Source organism: Euphorbia lathyris, chromosome 2 (assembly GCF_963576675.1).
Source record: "Euphorbia lathyris chromosome 2, ddEupLath1.1, whole genome shotgun sequence".
Taxonomy (NCBI): Eukaryota; Viridiplantae; Streptophyta; class Magnoliopsida; order Malpighiales; family Euphorbiaceae; genus Euphorbia; species Euphorbia lathyris.
In genome coordinates, this window is record NC_088911.1 from 125,510,319 (window position 1) to 125,527,615 (window position 17,297).

The 17,297-nt window shown below is 33.8% G+C and overlaps 2 protein-coding genes and 2 non-coding genes across 8 annotated transcripts; 1 reads left to right on the forward strand and 3 right to left on the reverse strand.

Moving 5' to 3' along the window:
- The first annotated feature begins 5,235 nt into the window (after nucleotides 1-5,235).
- On the forward strand, nucleotides 5,236-11,590 carry LOC136216718 (protein ABCI12, chloroplastic-like). 5 transcript variants are annotated; one of them, XR_010683365.1, is made up of 7 exons: nucleotides 5,236-5,538; nucleotides 5,933-6,050; nucleotides 6,236-6,457; nucleotides 7,699-7,772; nucleotides 10,170-10,406; nucleotides 11,122-11,233; nucleotides 11,330-11,590. XR_010683365.1 is itself a non-coding variant. In XM_066003273.1 (7 exons), the coding sequence occupies exons 5-7, from the start codon at nucleotides 10,215-10,217 to the stop codon at nucleotides 11,375-11,377; spliced, it is 360 nt and encodes a 119-aa protein (XP_065859345.1). In that variant the 5' UTR covers nucleotides 5,236-5,538; nucleotides 5,933-6,050; nucleotides 6,236-6,457; nucleotides 7,699-7,772; nucleotides 10,170-10,214; the 3' UTR covers nucleotides 11,378-11,590. The 5 variants fall into 5 exon arrangements, 1 of the variants encoding a protein (XP_065859345.1); XM_066003273.1 differs by having other exon boundaries at nucleotides 11,122-11,260; nucleotides 11,349-11,590; XR_010683363.1 differs by having other exon boundaries at nucleotides 7,704-7,772; nucleotides 11,122-11,590.
- TRNAQ-UUG (transfer RNA glutamine (anticodon UUG)) lies at nucleotides 6,823-6,894 on the reverse strand. The gene has a single exon. It is a non-coding gene; the product is annotated as a tRNA-Gln (tRNA).
- Nucleotides 10,683-10,754, reverse strand: TRNAQ-UUG (transfer RNA glutamine (anticodon UUG)). The gene has a single exon. It is a non-coding gene; the product is annotated as a tRNA-Gln (tRNA).
- A 333-nt stretch (nucleotides 11,591-11,923) lies between the features above and the next one.
- On the reverse strand, nucleotides 11,924-13,199 carry LOC136216719 (F-box/kelch-repeat protein At3g06240-like). The gene has a single exon (XM_066003274.1). The coding sequence runs from the start codon at nucleotides 13,169-13,171 to the stop codon at nucleotides 12,020-12,022; it is 1,152 nt and encodes a 383-aa protein (XP_065859346.1). The 5' UTR covers nucleotides 13,172-13,199; the 3' UTR covers nucleotides 11,924-12,019.
- Between the last annotated feature and the right edge of the window lie 4,098 nt (nucleotides 13,200-17,297).

Here is a 17,297-nt window from a genome sequence, read left to right on the forward strand (position 1 = left end):
AAAATGACACACATAATTCCAAATACCAAGTCTCCTTATGGCCTCCCACTCCCTAATCTTCTGAATTTTGCATTTAAGAGAGGATGGTGGAAGACTTTGATAATTTAGGAGTTGAAATGTGTAAAGGTGGGAAAGGAATCATAGGCTTCAACATGTTCATCAACTTTGGGAATTTTCTGGGCTTGATACACTTCGAATTTGGAGAAACTATTATTAGTCACTTGTTCATCTTTCTCTTAGCTTTCCAACGCATTTGAATCGCCTCAATCCGAGTCCGTATGAGAGAGATATGTTGAAAATACGAAAATGTGTCAAATCTATCCTAGTGTGAACAATTGGACTTTTATCTTACAACACACATCCGCGACGAAGTGTATGCTGATGTCACTAAAACTCCTTTTTTCTGGTCCCTTTTACTCCCAAGTTGTCGCCTTAAGCCCCGACTTAGTTATTTGTGCCGAAAACCTTGTGAAAGTGCCTAAAAACACACAAAGCGGCTTAGATACATAAAATGAAGAAAATATACAAAAACTATTATTAAAATTTATTAAAATAGTATAAAATAACTAGTAATTAAATACTAAAAATGCTATAAATTATGACGATAACAATGCGATATACAGTTTATGAAATTTTGTTATCATTTTTAAAAATAATAAATAATTACATAAATTTTATAATTTAATCGGGTCACTGTTGCACAGTATATATAATATACTGCAGATTTATTGTAGTTTTACTTAATAAAATTTGAAATTTGTTAATCGTGTAAATTAAGGTTTTTTTATTTTAGGGTTAATTACAAATAATTACCCTGTGGTTTGACCGATTTGCGATGTGGTACCTGTGGTATTTTTTTTTGCAAACACAACCCTATGGTTGCAAAATTTTACATCTTTTTTTTACTTTGCCAAATTTGGCCGATAACGACTTCGAAATGAAAAATTTCAAGAGTTAAATGATATTTTAAGCAACTTTAATTCTTCTACTTTTTAGGTTTGAGGTCATTTAGGTTTTGTTTTTTTATGAGAGGGAAAGAAAATGTTTAGAGAGAGAAAACTCTAAAAATTATGATTTTGAAAAATTAAGAATATGATTCCATAGTAAATATAATACCAAACAAGTTTAATTCTTGAAAATTTTCATTTTCAGGTCGTTATCGGCCAAATTTGGCAAAGTAAAAAAACATGTAAAATTTTGCAACCATAGGGTTGCGTTTGCAAAAAAAAAAAATACCAGAGGTACCACATCGTAAATCGGCCAAACCACAAGGTAGTTATTTATAATTAACCCTTTATTTTATATTTAGCATAGATGGATAATACATTTAATCTAGTCATTTTTTATATCATTATCAACATTATCAAATGTTAACATTTTAAATACGTGGGCAAAATTTTCATGAGAATTAGTACCTTTAAATTTACCATTAATAAAGAACAGAATAATAATTTTATTAAATTGAATAACAGAAATAATAAAATTATAATAAATTCGGATGAACGGAATGCATCTGCAAAAAAGCGACATTCTTATTGGAAATTGTTGGAATGCTTATTTTCCTCGATTAATTCACTTAATGAGTAATTAATTTTACTAAACTAATTTATGTTAAGTTTTTGACCAGTGTAACCACTAAACATTTCACAAAATTAATGATAAGTATTAATCTCATTAATTCCATTAGTGGAATTTAAGCATTCGACTTTTATTTATATACACGGAAAAAGAATTAGAGGCCATATCTGCGATGATCCCTGTAGAAATTATAGAGGAAATACACCGAAATTTGCCGGTCAAATCTATAATCCGATTCAAGAGCGTATGCAAAGCATGGAATTGTTTAATCTCTGATCCTCAATTCAGGAAACGTTACAACTCCAAACCATCTTTTCATAGAATCCTTTTATCATCTCCTTCGAGATCTCGATCCCTGGACTACGAGAATGGTTCAATCACACGGTTGAATTTTCCTCATGTTAAAATAGTTGGATCCAGTAATGGATTGGTTTGTGTAGCTCGTGGTGAATTGCAAGACTTCATTATATGGAATCCGACGATAGGAGATTACAGGAACTTGCCGGACCCCACAATTCCTCTCGGCGAGTCCTACACTTGCGGTTTCGGCTACGATTCATCGGTCGACGATTACAAAATAGTCATAACAACCAATAGTAAATATAGCCTTTACAAAAATAGAATTGCAATTGAGGTATTCTCGTTAAGAAAAAGCTCATGGAGAAGGATTCGAGATATCACAGATGGTAAGAATTCCAGTCTTAAGAAGACAATTATTGATGATCAGGTAGCTGTAATTTGTAATGGAACTTTTCATTGGACAATTCGGACATATGGTCCTTCTTTAGGGTATTCTTCGATCATTGCCTTTAATTTACAAAATAATGAAGCCATACCTTTGGTAACACCATTTATTAATTCTCTTTTGGTCAATAGTATGAAAATAGGAATTATTGATGGGTGCTTGTGTTTATCCTTTCCAACTCGTAACGGTATTGAGCTTTGGGTAATGAAAGAATATGGAGAGGTCGATTCATGGCAGAAATTGTTTTCAATTCCGTCGGTAATGCCTTGTTATTACTGTAAAATTGATACATATCGCTTTGATTTGTTGCCGCTATATAAGACTAGACGTGGGGAAATTTTGTCGCTAAGAGATGGAAACGAATTGATAAAGTTGTGTTGTAAAGATAACATATTTCGCAAGTTGGAGGTTGATATTCAATATGGAGATGGTCTATACGAAGCTTTTGTTTATGTGGAATCCTTTGAGTCACCTTTTGACCGTGTAGTTTTTTTTTTAATAAAAAGAAAAAATAATAAAATGAAATCGTATCAATGGATTCGAGTTAATCAATTTTGATATTCATATATATTAAGTAAATATAGTTTCATGCTTCTTCTGAATTCTTCTTATATGTTGAAATATATAGTTATTGTATGATTATAGTTCCTTAAGGGTCTTATGGCATTAGGAATTTCAGTCGAACTTGTTATATATTTTTGGACCGGGCGGGAAAAAAATGTAGGGGATAAAAGGTATCAAAATACCTCTATTTACATTATTAAAAAATCTAAATACCGTATACATGTGTTTTTTACGGGTTGTGTATATAAGGATTGAATACCTTTAAGGTCGGTAAAATATATGATTAAAAAAAAAGATTTTGTTTATAGGTCTTTGATCAGAAAATAAAAAGAAGAATTTCATTCCATTATTCATTCACATATCCGTTAAGAAAAGAATCACACTATTTTGCTCCAAATTATGCACATGATTATAGTAAATTTCATCTTACTCCATTAGTCCCCCATCCGTACATAACCCAAATCTAATATTACAACCATTATAAAAGACCTTTTTTTTTTATTATGTTTTAACTAGATTAGCAAGTGGTAGAGATGAAGAAAACTCGTCAGTTATTACAATGTTTGTATTGAAATTGAATGTTACACTTCAACATCGAGTGAAAAAGGATAAATGCTATTTAATAAAAACAGAAAATATAAAGTTTTTGAGAGATCACTGTGAGGTTCTACATATATGTTCATGCTTTTAGTTTTAGCTATTTGTTCAAGTTCATTCATGTTCCATATGGGTCTTTGATCCTTATAAATAGTAACTTCTACCTTGTATTATACATCTTAGTTTTAGTCGTTTTAAAATTTTACATATTTGTATGCCACTTTTAGTTGTTAATTCGTTTTTACTTCAGTATAGTTGATAGTTTCGTTTCATCTTAGTTTATTTAGTAAAGCTTAGACGTTAATTTGTGATTTCATCTTTTATTCTCAAGTAAAGTTTATTCAATTCAAGTTTCTCTGCATGTACACTCTCTTCCATACTATGCTAGATAACAAAAAAAAAAAAAAAAAGATCGTAAATATTTCTGAAAAATGTATACAATTTTGATACTTTCATATAACAATTATATTTCAAAGGGATAAGGTGTAAAAATACTCATAACATTTATACTATGAGCAATTTTATCTCTAACGTCTAAAATGATACAATTTTACCCTTAACGTTAGCAACCAAGAGTAATTTTATTTCTAAAGTTGACAAATTAGGTCAATTGGAGAAATTATTCAGCAAATTATCTTATCGGTAATGAATCTTGTCACATGTGCATATCATCATTATCACAAACATATGATTAAACGTGAATTTAAAAAAAAATAAAAAAGTATATTGTATTTTGTACGAGTTGGAAAAAAAATATAAATATTTCGCCGAATTTAAAAATATTAATCTTTAATTCTATTATTAAATCACAAAAAATATGAAATCTTGTTTTTTTAGAATCAACTTATACAATTGGGCAGAATATAAGCAAAAAAAATATATCTAAAATTGATCAAATTTGTCAATACTAGGGATAAAATTGATGTTGCCTCCCGATTTTAGGAATAAAATTGCACTATTTTGGACGTTAAGAGTAAAATTGCTTCTGCCTGTCAATATTAGGGTAAATTATTAGAAGCACTCGGTTCTCCATGTCAAACAAATGACCTCTCATACATATTTTGACACGTATAATATGAATCCACAATTATTATAAGAGGCCCCACTATTTTAATTATTACGTGAGGTCACCATACATGTATCCAAATATGAATTGAGGGTCCTCCAAGTGACATGGAAGATCGAGTACTTAATATAAGAACCCTAATATTAGAAAGTATTTTTACACTAATCTCTATTTCAAAAATACTACTCAAAATATAACAATTATTTTCTACAAAATTAAGTTCTAGCAAGAACTCAAAATACATAGATTCCACTAAAATTAAATTGGCTCACGTGCAATGAAGCTTTTTGCAAATCTGATTACACGGGCCTATTAATTGTTATGTAATGAAGCTATAACAGTTTTCCGTTTGAAACGACACCAAATTGCATTGGATAAATTACACGATGATCATAATTAACAAATTATTTATAACTGTGTCAGATTCTTAAATAAATTTATTTAAATGTCAAATAAATTTATTTAAATGTCATATTTGATGATTTTTTTAAAACTGTTTTTATTTTCTACAACTGAATGATTGAAAAATTGACAAAAATAAAAATAAAATTATGATATTATGATATTTTAAGATTTAAAATCATATAATGATAAAATATATAAAAACGATTTTTATAATTGTAAATAGTTTTTAAAATATGAATTTTTATGTAATTTTCCCAATTGCATTGTCGTTCAAGATTTCCTATCTTCTTCTCTCCCAATGTCCAAACACCTCCTTCAATGAACTAGACGCACAATGCAATCATTTCCGGACACCCTCATTTCAAAACATTACTTCCTTCCCCCAAATTTTACTCAGTTACACCTAAGTGCCTTCTTTATTCTACGCCCTGTGTTTCCCCTCTTCGAACCCCAACAAATTTGAAGCCCATAAGCTTCAAAACTAGACCTTCAGCTTCAGTGGATAGTACTGCTGACCCTCAGAACTGGATAAATTGGTTGCCGACTACTGTTTTTGCACTCTGTTGAACCTAGAATTAAATTGGTAATTTCAATTTGGGCATTTTCTTTTTCAGAAACTTCATTTTCTAATTTCGTATGTTTATCTGGTTCATGGGTGTTTTCCCCAATTCTTGGAACATTTCCATTTGATGTTAAAGAGTGTCATGAGTAGTCAGGGTAGCCATGTTGCAATTTTTTTTTATCATTTATTACTTGAGAAATTTGTATTACACTTAATTAATGATAATGTTAACAAAAATGTTTTGGCTGTAGAAGGCAACTGAGAGTTGCTAACCCCTGCGCTGCATCTTGATGAGTTCATCTTAATTACTTGATGTATTATTATGAAGTATGCTTAAGTAAATGTCACTTGTTATAGCCCTGTTTGCTGCTATATCTGCTTCTGCAAATGGATTCAATTAGATTTGGTTATGCAGGTATGGTTGATGGTCTTAGTGGTTTTACCAGCACGGGTCACATTTGGTGATGCGCTTTGGATTAGTAGTGTACCTTGCTCTTCTGTAAGAATGGGTTCTCCAGAGGCAAGTTTGGATGGTAAATACTGGACTTAGACTTTCGGAATGCAAAGAACATGCTGTAGCTTGGAACATTTATGGGTCTTACTATTACTACTTGTCAATTGTCTTTGTTAGATTCAGCTTATACAAAGAGAGAATTAAATAAACTGCGTGAACATATTATCATAGAGGTACTCAGTCTTGAATTTCCTTATGTTGTAGGATCAATTGGGAAGAGTGTCACTGCTTTATGGAATACTATTCATAATGTTGGGGTTGGGTTCAGATGGTGCACCTTCCCTTGTCGAGTCAAGAACTCCACCACCGGCAATGATGGGCTTGCCTAATCTTCATGTGTCATTGAGCGTGGTATTCATATTTAATCAGGAAGCTAGGACCATTACAGTTCACAAGACAAGCACAGCTGCATGCTTAACATTTACTGTAAGTTTCTCTTAATGTTCATAGCTCCTCTTTTTCTGTCCATTATATAGTGTCCATGTTGAATTTCCTGCCCTGGAAAAAGATCAGATGACAGCTTTCTCACTTCAGTTACTGAATTCAGGATTGATAAAGGGAGTTGAGGAATTGTACCCTTCAGGATGGACCAAATTTAATACCATTCACCACTTTAGGCCCTCTTATAAATGCCAAAACTACACCAAGCAAAAACACCAAAAAAACAGAAGGGAGGAAATGACTTTCATCACTAGAATTACATACTGTTGAGCAAATAAGAAAAGAAATGTTAATCAAAAGTATTGAGAAAATCAAACAAAGACTAGGATTTTAGATCTAAAAATTTAAAAAGGTCCTACCGGGAGTCGAACCCAGGTCGCTGGATTCAAAGTCCAGAGTGCTAACCACTACACCATAGAACCAATGGTTGACACTGTTCTAACATAATTGTATATAAACTATGAATCTGAATTACATAACGTTCCCACTCAACGTTATTCCTTGACATAAAAATTTAGCAAAAAATTGTAACAACAAATGAAGTTCAAGAATCATATGATTAATCATCTTATTACAATCTAAGGCCATAAATTCTGTTAGTTTATTTTTTTTAAAGCATGATGCTGAAGTCATGGTAAATATATTCATGGCCTTGAATTATAATAAGATGATATTAATAGTATGATTCTTCAACTTCATTTGTTGATATAAATTTTTTCTAAATTGTACGTATGAAAACATTATGTCCAAATCAATAAAAGTCCATTAAAAAACTAACATTTTAACTATATCATTGATTCTTTTAATCCATATCACCATATAAGATTATGGTCAAATGTACTAGATTGTTGAACTTATAATCATAAGCATTGTTTTTCAAGTTTTGTTTCTTATGTACTCATATAGTCATAAACATTTTGGTAAACTTATAATCTTTTCGTGACTTCCAAAGTGCAAGCCTCTGCCTAGCAACTACAACTCCAGAACAATTGGCTGGCTTTTGCATTACGATGGTTTATGCTTCCTTTGTGATATATTGGTGTACCAGTTGCTGAAATTATTCTCACTCCCTTACTTTCTTTGTGGTTCATCGATCTAGTGTTTGATCAGTTCAATATTTAATTACTATCCAAATATAATTGATGATGGCCACTTCTATATCTATGTTAAGAACTATTTGCATTGTTATTATACCGCAAGGAAATACTTATATACTTTGTTCTCAGGTCAGCAATGTTGCTCTAGGGATTGTCTCGTAGAATTAATTGGCGGCAGTTAACAGTCATGGAGACAATTGATAGTAAGTGCATGCTTCTAAATTTTTTTTTCCTGAATTGTTGTTTGATTTGTCCATTGATTTGAAACGTCATACTCATTTATAAGCACCCTAACTGTGAGAGTATTTAGGGTTGCATATATACGTAAACACACCCAAAAAAAAGTGGTGAATTTGTTAGCTTTGACCTCAAGTAAAAGACTATCATCACTGGCCAAAAATGTAATTTCCTTCCTCTGTCCCAATTAACAATATTGATAATCAATAGCTCTTCCCCATTTGTTTTTCTCACTTGGGAAGCTTCATCTTCTATGCCACTTACGTTCATTTAGATTAGATTGGAGTTGATGCACATTAAGTGTAGCCTAGCAATTACAGAGTCATGATTTTGTTGGACTTGATATGCTCAATGTTGAGGTTTTGAATAGAGTTTCTGAGTAATGGTTTTGTTGGATTTGATGTGTAACAATAACATACGTTACTAAATGGTTTTGATATATTTAGACGATTTGAATTGCCTAGACTTGAGTTTAATTGACATCAATAATGTTGTATAGTTTTTGGAAAAAAAAAATCTATACTGAGGTTATCTTGATGTTGATCATATTGAGGCAAAGTTTACTGCCTTAAAAGATACTTTATATGGCTTGTGTTGTGCATGCTTGAAGCCCAGTGGGGATTCGTGTGTATATGGCTTGTGTTGTGCATGCTTGAAGCCCAGTGGGGATTCGTGTGTGTGGGGATTTGTCACATATTAATATTAAGTGGACTTTAACTATCAGCTTAACCTTTAGCTATCAGTTTGCAAATAGAAGTCTGTGATATGTTTTATTTGCAAAACAAAGTAGTACAATTACACAGTTAATTTCTAATTACAATCAAAGACATTTTTATCGTAAAAAAAAAAAATTATTTTTACATATGGACAAAACACAACCCCTTAGAACAATTTCCTAAATCAAAACAATAAATCATATGGGTGGACATTTTACGTTTTTTTACTAATTTGACAGTTTATGAATTAAATTGATATTTAAGTTCATTTTACACAGTTGTAATTTGATTTTGGGGTCTTTTACCCCTAATGTCTAAAATGGTGCAATTTTACCCCTAACATTTGTAGCCAAGAGCAATTTTACCCCTAACGTTGATAAATTGGGTCAATTTCAGAAATAATTCATCAAACTGTCTTCTCGGTCATGAATCTTATCATCTACACTTCACATGTGCGTCATTTTATCAGTAACAAATCATAAACATATGTTGGGGTGTGAAAAAAAAATAAAAAAGATATACTGTCTTTTGTACGAATTAGACAAAAAAATTCAAAAAATTCACCGAATTTATAAATATTAATCTCCAATTCTATTATTAAATTACAAAAGACATGAAATCCTTTTTTTTAGAATGAATTGATATGCAATTGGTGCAAAAATATCTGTGTTTTATAATACTGTATGAAATTGACCAAAATTACCAACATTAAGGGTAAAATTGCTCTTGGCTACAAATGTTAGGGGCAAAATTGCACCATTTTAGACGTTAGGGGTAAAATTGCTCGGGTATTTTTGCACCTTAACCCAATGTAATTTAAAAAAAAAATTAAAAATGGTATTTATTGTCATCAGATCTTAAGATTATACTTTCAAATATTTTGTTTTGTAAAACATACCACATAACTTTATTTACAAACTTTTAAACCACGGACCTCGATTTGCAAATAGGACAAACCATGGGCATTTTTTTTTGTACTTTACCTTTTTTTTTTAATGCTATTTTTGTTATTTTCTAAAAGTTTTCTGCCTTTTTTGTTAAAAGCCCATATGAGCAGACTTGTTAATTACTAGAGGAACTAATTTATTGTCAGATGTTCAATCCATTTGGTTCATGGGTTTCCTGAAAGCATGCAGCATTCCTAAGGAAACTAAATTCTATATTCCTCAGTAAGATCTTACTGATTATGTATAAAATTCATTTCAAAAACCTCACAACAATGTTCCTTAGTTGAAATTGATTGTATAATTTGATCCCAATATATGTGCACGGATATAGTACTACCTGGCCAACTGTTTTTCGCAGTTTTTATTGAGTTTTTCTTTTTTAATAGAAAGCAATAGTGTGCAGGTACAGACTGTTAGAGATTAATATAACATCTATAATTAGACCTTAACTATTAGTTTGAGCTGTTAGTTAAAATGGTTCCATGACATGGTATGAGGTCCTCTTGGACCAAACGGTTGAGGGTTCGATTCCTGACAATTTCACTAATTTGTAAAATTAAAAACACATGGCGGGATACAAAGTAGAAGGAAACTAAAAGAAGAGTTTCCGCGCAACATAGTGCTTAACTAAATGTCACTTGCTCCAATTGCTGCTATATTATCATAGAGGTATTTACTCTTGAATTGCCTTGTGTTGTAGGATCAATTGGGAAGAGTGTCGCTTTTTTGTGGAATACTATTCATAATGTCGGGGTTGGGTTCAGATGGTGCACCTTCCCTTGTCCAGTCAAGAACTCCACCACCGGCAATGATGGTCTTGCCTAATCTTCCTGTGTCATTGAGTGGTTATTCGTTTTTAATCACGAAGCTAGGGCCATTACAATTCACAAGAAAGGTTTTATCAGTAGCCAGCACAGCTTCATGCTTAACATTTAATGTAAGTTTCTTTTAATGTTCGAATGGCCTCTTTTAATGTTTATGAATCCTTGTTTCCATGCTTGTTTGGAGATTTTCACTAATTGAATAGAAGATGGACCAAATTTAATACCATTCACCACTTTAGGCCCTCTTATAAATTCCAAAACCACACCAAGGAGAAAGACCCAAAAAAGCAGAAGGGAAGGGAGGAAATGACTTCCATGACTAGAATTACATAATATTGAGAAAATAAGAAAGAAATGTACTTAGAAAATCAACCATCTGAAAATTAAAAAGGTCCTACCGGGAGTCGAACCCAGGTCGCTGGATTCAAAGTCCAGAGTGCTAACCACTACACCATAGAACCAATGGTTGACACTGTTCTAACATAGTTTATATGTAAACTATGAATCTGAATTATATAATATTCACTTTTATATCAACAAATGAAGTTCAAGAATCGTATTATTAATCATCTTATTACAATCTAAGGCCATAAAATCTGTTAGTTTTTTTTTTTAAAGCATGAAGCTGAAGTTATGGTAAATATATTCATGGCCTTAATTTGTTAGCCTTGACCTCAACTCCACCACAGCAAAGTTGTCTGGCAGGTTAAACAGCACTTAGATTATGTAATTCCTGGAAAAGTATCAATGAACCCGAAATTGTTTCTGCTAAACTAGTTACTATGAACTATATTTCGGTAGTAATAGTTGGTCTTTGCTGGGTTGCAGGCGATAATTGTGCGGGGTTTTAGAGGAGACATCGAATCAGATTGCAGATGTTATATCTGTGGTGTCTGGTTGGTGTTGTGGGTGGCGCTCTTCTATCTGATAATCTCTTTTTGTGAGTCTCATTTCCACTGTTTCACTGGTAAGTATTCATCCTTTTATGATGGAAACTCCCACCTGAGAATACATCTCTTCGTTCTGCTCTGCTCAGGAAACGCTCATTCATTCAGATGACATGCCAAGATTTTCAAGTTCCTGAAGATTGGGAATTTCCAACTTCCAAGTCAATGCATTCACTACTATTTTCAACAATGGCGATTGGATCTCGATGAGACTTATATATATATATATATATATATATATATATATATTCTTTGAAGGAGTGTTACTTTTTATACCGGAATGAGCATATATTCCAAAAGTACAATATAAGTTTTTCCAGTGAACTTGTACAGTCAAATTACAAAGTATGATGGGCATTAACATAATCCAATGCTGGAATACTTCTAAAAGATCTGTTCTCATCCCAAGCTTTATTATATAGAGTTTTCAGAAAATATTTTATAAGATTTGGTTTTGAAGAAATCAAAATTTCCGACGAATGAAACAAACAGAGATATAAACAGATAAAGAGTTGTGAATCTTTAAAATTACTTTAAAAAAATCAAGAATTAGTAGAAAATCCAAGCATCAAACAGTAAAACTTAAGAATTAATATTAAGAAAATTCTAATAATCAAACAAAACAAACACAGAAAGAGACAATTTCAAATTCTCAAATAAATAAATAAACAGAAATAGTTAAATTCATATAAAGATAGAAAGTACAATTAAAAGTATAATTTGTTCTATATCTACTTTCTTTCTGTGTTAGATGAACACTTTCTCTCTAAGTTCTGTCTCTAATTATCTGAAAAATCTGAAAGCATCTGTTGCCCATCCTCGGTATTGGGGGAAACCAAGGTCTCAACATACAAAACTGCCCCGTACACATCCGTTTGTATACTAATCTCATCCAACTTGTTATATTCCCTTCGGTACCTGCCGAACTCTTGATAATTATGAAGCACGACTTCGTTCCTCCTAGAAACACATAAAACAGGCATTCCAGAAAACACATAAAAAGGATTCTTAACGGTAAGCAAATGCATCCGACCACCATCTTCCTTCTTCATCCATATCTCATCCTTACTACCTGCTCCAAGCTTTGAAAAGCAAACACAAAGAAATCCCCTGTGCTCAAATAGGCTTGCAATTGATTTGGATTGTAATGACAAATTGAATGGTAACTGCAGCTTCTCAAATGACTCATTGGCTACATCCAAAGTTAGAATTTCACAATTGCTAGGATGTGTTCCCACCACCCAATGGAATATTCCATTTATAACAGTTGCAGGGGAAGTCCAAGACTCGAGATTACAATGGTAATAATATTCAGAACCAAGAGGGCATGCAATTGTTTTCCATGAATTTGCTTTCAGAGAGAAAACGTTGTATGTGAATGTATCCGTCGATATAACTAACTTAAAATCATTAGTGACCAAATCATAACCAAACCCATGAATCATACCCAAATATTGTATGTTGCTATTCATATACAAATTTGGTATTTTCCTACACTCTCTAGTCGATGGGTTCCATATATAAAAGGTTTTTCCAAAACAATTGCTTTCTCCCAACCAATCAGTGCCTGAGCAACCTAATCTGCAATGATAAATGGCTACGCAAACTAATCCGCAGCTTGAACCTATAATTTCAGTATGACTAGCACATAATTTCTCTGGAACATTGACAGGACCAGATAAACAGGAATCATCAAAAGAAGTGTTTTCATAGTCTAATATTTGAATCTGAAACCCAGTAGTAGAGAAGAGGATTTTAGGATTTTGAGATGCTTGTTTAGAGTGAAGATTGATGAATACAGTATCAGAGATTAGAGAGTACCATGTCTTGCAGGTTGTTTTGAACCGCAATAGAGATTTTGAAGGAAGCTTTGAAAGTATATCAGTAACGAGGTCGCAGGGGATGTAATCTAATTTGCTGCAGCTGTTCATCGTCAATCTCGGAATGAGTTTGAATGGCTTGCAGTTCTGTTGGCCTTTAAATACTGAAGAATTTGGGTAGAATTCAAGTTTGAAAAGAAATCTATTTCTAATAACACAATTCTCATTAAATATTGTTGAAGACAATGTTAAAAAAATTTAATAAACATAATTTATAGGACGATCTTGGTAAATAAGAAAAAATAGATTAATTTTTTATTTTCTAAATACTTTGAAATTATTAAATGCGAAAAATGCTAATTAATACCTATATTATCAAAATTCATAATATCTTAATGGCCTAATACATCAGCAGCTCTCTGAACTTGTCCACAATAATAGATTGGCTCTCTGAACTTTACAAGTGTCTCACCAGCTCCCTGAACTTGCTTATTTCGTATCACTAGCTCTCATTGTCTATACAAATTGATTAGTTCCCTAAACTTTGCAGTTGTCTCATCAGCTTCCTAACTTGCTTATTTTGTAACAACTAAATACAAAAACCATAATACTAACTCGGGTTAAGGTGCGAAAATACCTCTAACGTTTTGGGTTAGGAGTAACTTTACCCCTAACGTCTGAAATTGTGCAATTTTATCCCTAATATATTTGTATTCTATAATCTCTTTTTGAACTATGGAGAAAATAATATAAGTATAAAAATAAATCTTACAGTTTGATAATTTGGAAAGTTGATATTGGGATAAGGTATCAAAATAGGTTTATGGTTTTTGGGAAGTATCAATTTAGGTTCCACGTATAAAATAGCATCAATATAGGTTTAATGTTTTAAAAAAAGTACCAATTTAGGCCTCGATAATGAAACGTGACAAATCATTCATATTATTCCGTTAAATTTTGTCAATTGTATGTGGAGAGAGAGGAGTAATATGAATAACGTGTCACATTTTGTTATCAAGTCCTAAATTGGTACTCTTTTTTAAACGTTAAGCCAAAATTGGTGCTATTTTATACGTGAATCCTAAATTGGTAATTTCTTAAAAACCATAGACATGTTTTGGTAACTTATCTCTTAAAAGTATATAAACAGGGATTTGTGTTTTTGTAAAATTTGCAGTTCAATGATATATATGTTTTAGATTAAACAATACTTGTAGTTTGTAAAGTCAAACATTGTATTTTGAGTAATTTATAAATTCAGTCTTTTTAATCTTTCTTGAGGTAAATAGTCATCAAAATATTTTTTTTTGTAGAATGACTGAAGAATATGAGGCAACGTGATTTGTATTGATACTATCAGTGTATATATATACAAGTAAGACCAAACCCTAATTATACAAAAAGACATAAATACCCAAGCTATATATTCTATCACCCTCCCACAAGTCGAGCCGGGGAAGAGCAGAGGCTCAACTTGGAACACAACAACCGAAATCGATCTTTAGACAAGGGTTTGGTCAAAATATCAGCTACTTGGTCCACCGTCGGAATGTATTGAACCCGAAGAAGACGTTTGGACACCCGATCACGGACGAAGTAAAAATCCACCTCAATATGCTTACTCCGATGATGAAAGATGGGATTGATAGTTAAATATGTTGCCGAAATATTATCACACAGTAGCCTGGGAGGTCGAGATAGAGGCAAACCAATCTCATGAAGCATAATCTGAAGCCAACCGATCTCTGAGGCGCCAGTGGCAAGGGCACGGTACTCAGCCTCGGTAGAGGAACGCGCTACCGATCTCTGCTTTTTAGAAGTCCAGGAGACAAGAGAACGACCCAAGTAGATCGCATAACCGGTAGTGGAAGTCCGATCATCGAGAGACCCTGCCCAATCGGAATCTGTAAATCCATGTAGGAAAAGGGATGACTACCGATGGAAAAGGATACCATGAGATTTGGTCAGCTGTAAATATCGTAATAGACGTTTGACACCTTGCCAATGGACTGTCGTAGGGGCATGCATAAACTGAGCCAGTTTGTTGACAGGGAATGAAATATCCGGTCTGGTGAAAGATAAGTACTGCAGGCTACCAAGAATGCCACAGTAAAGAGAAGGATCATGAAATGGTTCACCAAGGTCAAGTTGAAACTTCTCCTTGGTGCACATAGGGGTGGAGATTCCCTTGCACGTAGCCATGTTAGCCTTGGTTAACAACTCAGTAATATACTTGGTTTGATGCAAAAATAACCCGGAGGGAGTCCACTCGGCTTCCACACCCAAAAAGTAACTCAACCGACCAAGATCCCGAAGATCAAAGTGTGATTGCAGCCGGGTAATGAGAGATCGCAGCATGGCAGGGTCCGAACCAAGGAGCAAGAGATCATCTACGTAGATGAGACAAAAAACCGTAACTTTTGGAGTCCGAAAATAATACAGGGACGTGTCAGATTTGGACCCCGAGAACCCCAATAGCCGTAAAACATCAGTCAACCGTCTATGCCACATTCGGGGAGCTTGCTTGAGACCATACAGAGACTTATGAAGACGGCAAACATATCCAGGTCGAGAGGAATCAACAAATCCCGGTGGCTGTTCCATATAAACGACCTCATCTAGAGTACCATGCAGAAAAGCATTAGATATGTCAAGTTGTACCACAGTCCAATTTAGAGAAACCGCAAGAGCTAGTAGCAATCTGATAGTGGCGGGTTTGACCACAGGGCTATAAGTCTCAAAATAATCCACCCCAGGCCGTTGCGTGTAGCCCTTGGCAACAAGCCGCGCTTTATAGCGCTCAATAGAACCATCGGAATGCTGTTTTATCTTGTAAAGCCAGAGACACTTCACAGTGTTGACACCAGGAACCCTAGGAACCAAGGACCGGGTCTTATTTTTCTGGAGAGCATCATATTCTTCTTGCATGGCCTGACGCCATTGCGGATCCTTAGAAGCATTGTCATAAGACTTGGGTGTGGGAGGGAGCACAGTAACAAGAGCACGAGGAACCTTGGGACGTAACGAACCGGTTTTAGATCGCGTTATCATGGGATGGTTGTTTGAGGTAGGAGGAGGGAGAGGTCCACACTGTGTAGAATTGGTGAATTGTGGTTGAGGGACTGTTTCTGTGAGGGACGTGGGGGGCTGGTTAAGTGCATGGTTTTGCATGGGAGGAGAGGTTGGAACATGGGTATTGGGCGTCGGGTTTGAGGAGGCAGAGAGAGGAGTAAGCGAGGCTGTGGGCGTTGAGGGGGGCTGGTTAGGTGGTGAATTAATAGAGAAATCAGGAGATTGGGGCAGTGAGGGAGCTGTAGGGGTAGGATAATTAAGAGGAAAATAAATAGCATGTGGGGGTGCGGATGCGGAGGATTGAATTACTGGAGAGCCATCACCATTTAAATCTTTGCCCGGAAACACCTGCTCATCAAACAAAACGTGACGTGAGATGTAAATTTTAGACGAGACCGGATCAAAACATTTATATCCCTTGTGAGATTTGCTATAGCCAAGGAATATACATGCTTTGGAACGGTCCTCAAGTTTAGAATGAGTATATGGGCGGAGCCAAGGAAAGCATAAACAACCGAAGATACGAAGAAAATGATAATCAGGAGCTTCACGAAATAATAATTGGAACGGATTAGCAAATTTAAGAGAAGTGTGAGGTGTACGATTTATTAAATACACAGCAGTGTCAAAAGCATATGTCCAAAACTTAATAGGTAAATTTGCACGTTTCAACAAAGCTAGGCCATGTTCAACAATGTGTCTGTGTTTTCGTTCGGCAATGCCATTTTGTTCAGGAGTGTAGGGACAAGAAATTCGATGACTAATGCCATGTGTACGAAAGTATGCTGTGAGTTTAATAAATTCACCACCACCATCACTTTGAAAGATTTTAATTTTAGAGTCAAAGAATTTTTCAACAATGGTACGAAATTGGACAAAAATATCATGCACATCCGATTTCTGTTTGAGAAAGTAAACCCAATTATACTTAGTGAAGTGATCATGAAAAAAGACATAATATCGAAAACCATCAATAGACACAGCAGAGGCAGGACCCCAAACATCAGCACAAATCAATTCAAGAGGAGCAGAGGAAACATGAGACGATAAAGTGAATGGCAATTTATGGCTTTTCGAAACACAACAGGAGGCACATAAGGAAGTTCCTTTATTCAAACTAGCAATTTTATTCAAAGATAACAATTGTTTGACAATAGGAAAAGAG

Coding starts and splice junctions, on each gene's coding strand:
- LOC136216718 (XM_066003273.1), top strand. CDS start 10,215: ATGTCGGGGTTGGGTTCAGATGGTGCACCTTCCCTTGTCCAGTCAAGA. Junction 10,407..11,121: donor CTTCATGCTTAACATTTAAT/GTAAGTTTCTTT, acceptor GCTGGGTTGCAG/GCGATAATTGTGCGGGGTTT. Junction 11,261..11,348: donor TCATTTCCACTGTTTCACTG/GTAAGTATTCAT, acceptor TCATTCATTCAG/ATGACATGCCAAGATTTTCA.
- LOC136216719 (XM_066003274.1), bottom strand. CDS start 13,171: ATGAACAGCTGCAGCAAATTAGATTACATCCCCTGCGACCTCGTTACT.